Source organism: Oratosquilla oratoria, chromosome 19 (assembly GCF_046742065.1).
Source record: "Oratosquilla oratoria isolate Oo_2021 chromosome 19, ASM4674206v1, whole genome shotgun sequence".
Classification (NCBI taxonomy): Eukaryota; Metazoa; Arthropoda; class Malacostraca; order Stomatopoda; family Squillidae; genus Oratosquilla; species Oratosquilla oratoria.
This window is the reverse complement of record NC_134795.1, coordinates 20,072,569-20,077,568: the sequence shown is the minus strand read 5'-3', so window position 1 is coordinate 20,077,568 and position 5,000 is coordinate 20,072,569. Positions and strand designations below refer to the sequence as shown.

Sequence of the window (5,000 nt, the reverse complement as noted above, 5' to 3'; positions counted from 1 at the left end):
TGATTTGTGGCCGAGTTTAGATAACCAAAGAGAGTTAATTCCCATGTTTCTAACGGGTTAGGGCCAGCTGACAGGAAGGTTAGGAGATTAACCAAAGAAGATAAATTCACTAGTTAATTAGCGAATACAGTTATTGACTGAAGTAGGCCGTAAAATGAAGTTTTAATGATAAACTTTTTTAATATGATTATATTTGTAATTGGTCATATCCTGACACTAGTCTGTGGTAAATATTTTTAGTGTTGTTTACAAATTATTTATTTAGTTTTTATTAATTTGTTTGTTTAAATATTTCTTTGTTTTTATTTTTGTACTTATCCATTTATTGCCAAATTATTTCTAAATGAAATTATTGTTATATACATACGTATGTGTATATATATATATATATATATATATATATATATAAATATATATATATATATATATATATATATATATATTTGGATGATGGAGAACATAAACACAGGGGAAGGCTCGGAACCCAAAACACTCTAACGTTTCGTTCGCGTAGAACTTCTTCAGAAACGAAACGTTAAAGTGTTTAGGGTTCCGAGCCTTCCCCTGTGTTTATGTTCTCCATCATCCAAATATTTTGTCTAAAATACTTATCCATATATATGTATATGTATATATATATATATATATATATGTATATGTGTATATATATATATATATATATATATATATATATATGATATGAGTCTAAATAAGGGGTTACCTTGCTTGCAAATCACTCAAGCGATTCTCATTTGTTTTTGCAAATGCTTTCGGAATGACAATGACCAGAGTGTGGTAATTATGTTGAGAATTATTTGATGATTACACTCTTATAATATCATCTTATTTTACTTATTTATTTATTCGTTTGTTTTATTTGTTTATTTGTCTTTTTTCATTTCGTTTTTGTTTTTATCTTATTTTGTTATTATTTTGTATTGCATCATTTTTATTTATATTTTCATTTTGGTTTGTCTTGATAATTTGTGTTTTGTTTTATTTTTTCCATTGTATTTCCATTTCATTTGATTTATCTATTTCTATTATTCATTTTTTCTATTTTTGTTATTTCATTTTTTCATTATTATTCTACCTTATTTTGTTTTTTATTCTTTTATTTGTTATCCTAATAAATTATTTTTTCTTTTTGTATTGTTTTTGTTATTTCATTTTTTCATCAATATTCAACCTTATTTGATTTTTAGTCTTTTATTTTGTTATCATATTCTAATTGTAATTTTTCTTTTATGTATTTATTTTACTTTTCCTATTTCGTTTCATATCCTCTTCTTTTTCATTATTATTCTACCTTATTTTTTGATTCTTTTATTTGTTATCCTAATAAATAATTTTTTCTTTTTGTATTGTTTTTGTTATTTCATTTTTTCATCAATATTCAACCTTATTTTATTTTTATTCTTTTATTTTGTTATCATATACTAATTGTATTTTTTCTTTTATGTATTTATTTTACTTTTTTTATTTCGTTTCATATCCTCTTCTTTTTCATTATTATTCTACCTTATTTTGTTTTTTATTCTTTTATTTGTTATCCTAATAAATTATTTTTTCTTTTTGTATTGTTTTTGTTATTTCATTTTTTCATCAATATTCAACCTTATTTTATTTTTATTCTTTTATTTTGTTATCATATTCTAATTGTATTTTTTCTTTTATGTATTTATTTTACTTTTTCTATTTCGTTTCATATCCTCTTCTTTTCTTTGGCAGATGCTTGCGGAACGACCGAGGCGGCCCAGTTGGAGCAGCGCCTGCGATCGCTCGGATGTGAGCTTGTGACGTTGAGGTCTCGCCTCCCCCCGTCTATTCACGCCCCCACGCCCTCTTCCACGCCCACGGCCCTGATCCAGCCCCACCACCCACCCTCCGCCACGTCCACCACGACCAACAACAACAACAATACTAATAACAACAACAACAACACCATCAATTGTAGTACTGGTGGCAGTACGACCGCGACAGGCCTTGCTGTGACTAGCAGCAGCTCGTGTTCACATAGTACAGTTGTTAGTAGCAACCCGACATCTAGGAATAACACGTCTACGAACAATAACAACAACAACAACAATAATAATAATAATAACAATAGCCACCAGCACCCCCATATCACGGCTTCACATAATAATAATAATAATAATAACAACAACAACAATAATAACAACAATAGTAACAAGTGCCAACATTCGACCGCTCACCGAGGGTTACAGCAAGTGGGTCCGGAGACTGGGAATACGCACGGGCACGTGCTTGGAAACTACGTGTCGGGTAAGTAAGAATGGACTCATTTTAAATGTCCCTTTTATTATCATTATTATTATTATTATTATTATTATTATTATTATTATTATTATTATTATTATTATTATTATTATTATTATTATTATTATTATTATTATTATTATTATTATTGTTATTGTTATTGTTTTAATATTCCATGTGTAAATAAACAATTGTTAGGAGGATCGACTTCGCTATTCTCTCAATTATCTGGTCCGCTACGAAAAAAAATTGGTAACCCCTATACTTACGAGTATAGGACCTATGGTCCCTCTTCGCACTTCTAAGGGAGCCCATTCACGATACAATCCGGCCTTGAGGTCACCGGACAGATCGGATCGTGTATGTATTGATTGTGGCTTGTCCGACCGACACACACGATCCAATGTGGTCGCATCCGACCAGATCTGTCCGGCCAGATCGAACCGTGGATGGGGTCTCTAGGGAATTATAATTGTGATTTGCTTTGGATAAGCTCAGGGCATAAGGGCTGGTTACTGTAGAGGCTCTAGTTGGTGTTGGGGGGGAAACTTGATTTACAACCATTCTCCCCATTGTGGGGGGCGGGGGGTAGGTGTTGGCTTAGGTCAATTTCCCTTGAGATGGATTTGTAATAAAGGATTATGTTCGTTGTATTGAAATTTTACACCGAATGGAAGGCAAGGGAAGGAAATATGAACTTGTCTAAATAACTCTTGGGAACTTTGCATGGTGTGAACAAAAGAGCATAAGAATAAGGGAGACTGCAAGAGACCATAAGGCCTACACTAGGTAGTCCCTGTCCATAAACTATCTGATCTTCTCTAAAAATAACAAAATGTTTCAGCACTGGGCGGTGGGGGGGGGGGGCAGATGACTTAAATTCTTTTGTTGTTATTTACCAGCGCCTCCATGATTGTAGTTAGATGTAGCCCGTGTTTTATCAGTTTTTGGTAACAATAACGTAGTTTTTTTTTTAACTATTTTCGTTTTATCTAATAATTGTCTTAATTTGTTTTACATACTTTTTATTCATTCAATTATTTTTTCTAATATCTTTATAATTAATACATATATATATGTATATATATATATATATATATATATATATATATATATATATATATATATATATATATATATCATCAACCACAATATAATTTAACTCTAAGCCATCAACATCGAGGGAGACTCGTGGAGGCCAGCATGCAGAAATTGAAACGTTGTACAGCCAAGGACTCGAACCTGTAACAGCACGTGAAAGTGTTTGTGACTTAGCCGATAAAAAAATGTATATCTGTTCACTGGGACCCATTCAGTGTTGTACATATATATATATATATATATATATATATATATATATATATATATATATATATATATTATCAACCACAATACACTTTAATTCTAACCCATCAACATCGAGACTCGAGGAGGCCAACATGCAGAAATTGAAACGTACAACCAAGGACTCGAATCTGTAACAGCACGTGACAAGTGTTAGTGACTTAACCGATTACACCATCAAGAGAGATACAAGCTGAGGGCAACTTTTCTTATATATTTGTATGCTCGAGTTTATTCCCGACGTATCTCTTAATACTTTCCGGTCAACTGCTAATACTTTTCTTCCGGTTGGCCAAAAGAAAGGGGTGGGTGGGTGTTGGGGGAGGTTTGCTGTTATGTCAGGATATGTAGGTCTTGCCTTCCAGATGGCTGGTCACAGAAGCTGCTGCTTCCTGTTTGGAAAAAAAAATATTGTCGCTTCACTGACCAAGAAGAAAATCTGACAAGCACCTAGGAGAGTCAGCAAGGCGTATCGTGTCAGCCTGTTAACTGTCAGCTCGTGTAGTCATTGTCCTGACTGTTCAATAATTCAAGAGAAAATAAAGGATGACGGGGAGATGATCCCCTCCGACATCAATCTCGTTGTCTTGTAAAGGGGCTTAAGTTAACTCAGTTAAGCCTCCGAAGGGGATTGAGTTATCTCATTTAAATTCCCGAAGGGAATTAATTCATCTCACCTAAGTCCTCGAAAGGGATTAAGTTATCTCAGCCAAGTTTCAAAAGGGATTGATTTGATTAATTTAAGTATTCGTAGGAGATTAAATTATCTCAGTTACGGCCTCAAAAGGGATTATCTTTTCAGTTAACCCTTCGAAAGAGATTATCTTATCTTAAAGTCTTTGAAGAGGGTTAAGGCATCTCAGTCAAGTCCTCGAAGGGGATTAAGTTATCTCGGTTAAAATCTTTGAAGAAGATAAATCTTTTTCAGTTAACCCCTCTCGATGAATCCCATCCATTTTGAGGGTTTGTCTTTAATTACCTTGAAATACTTCATAGACTTGACGTCATATGATTTAATTAGGCCTTGACCATATAATCATTTCTAGGGTTTAGTACTGGTGTGGAACTAAAGGTGAAAGGTCCGGGTTCGATCCCCCGCTGAGTGTAAAAAGCATTTTCATGGTTTTCCTCTCTCTCTCTCTCTCTCTCTCTCTCTCTCTCTCTCTTGCGCCTCTCCTCCCCACCCCCCCCACCCCCCACCCCCCCCCCCCCAAAAAAAAAAAAAAAAAAAAAACCGGCGGACATCAGAGGCCAGTGTCGCACAGAACGGCCACCACCCAGTCAGCATGATCGAGTTCATGACAAAGGATTTCAAACTTCATTCACAACCACAGCATACCACAAACTTTACATCCACAATACATTCATACATACAG

The 5,000-nt window shown here is 33.8% G+C and overlaps 1 protein-coding gene across 2 annotated transcripts in view; it reads left to right on the top strand.

Moving 5' to 3' along the window:
• dachs (unconventional myosin-IXb-like dachs) overlaps window positions 1-5,000 on the top strand; it is a 195,611-nt gene that overhangs the window by 97,399 nt on the left and 93,212 nt on the right. For both annotated transcript variants that reach the window (XM_076202720.1, XM_076202719.1), the window contains exon 2: window positions 1,732-2,286. In XM_076202720.1, the coding sequence (XP_076058835.1) occupies window positions 1,732-2,286 (555 nt within the window). The remainder of the gene's footprint in view (window positions 1-1,731; window positions 2,287-5,000) is intronic.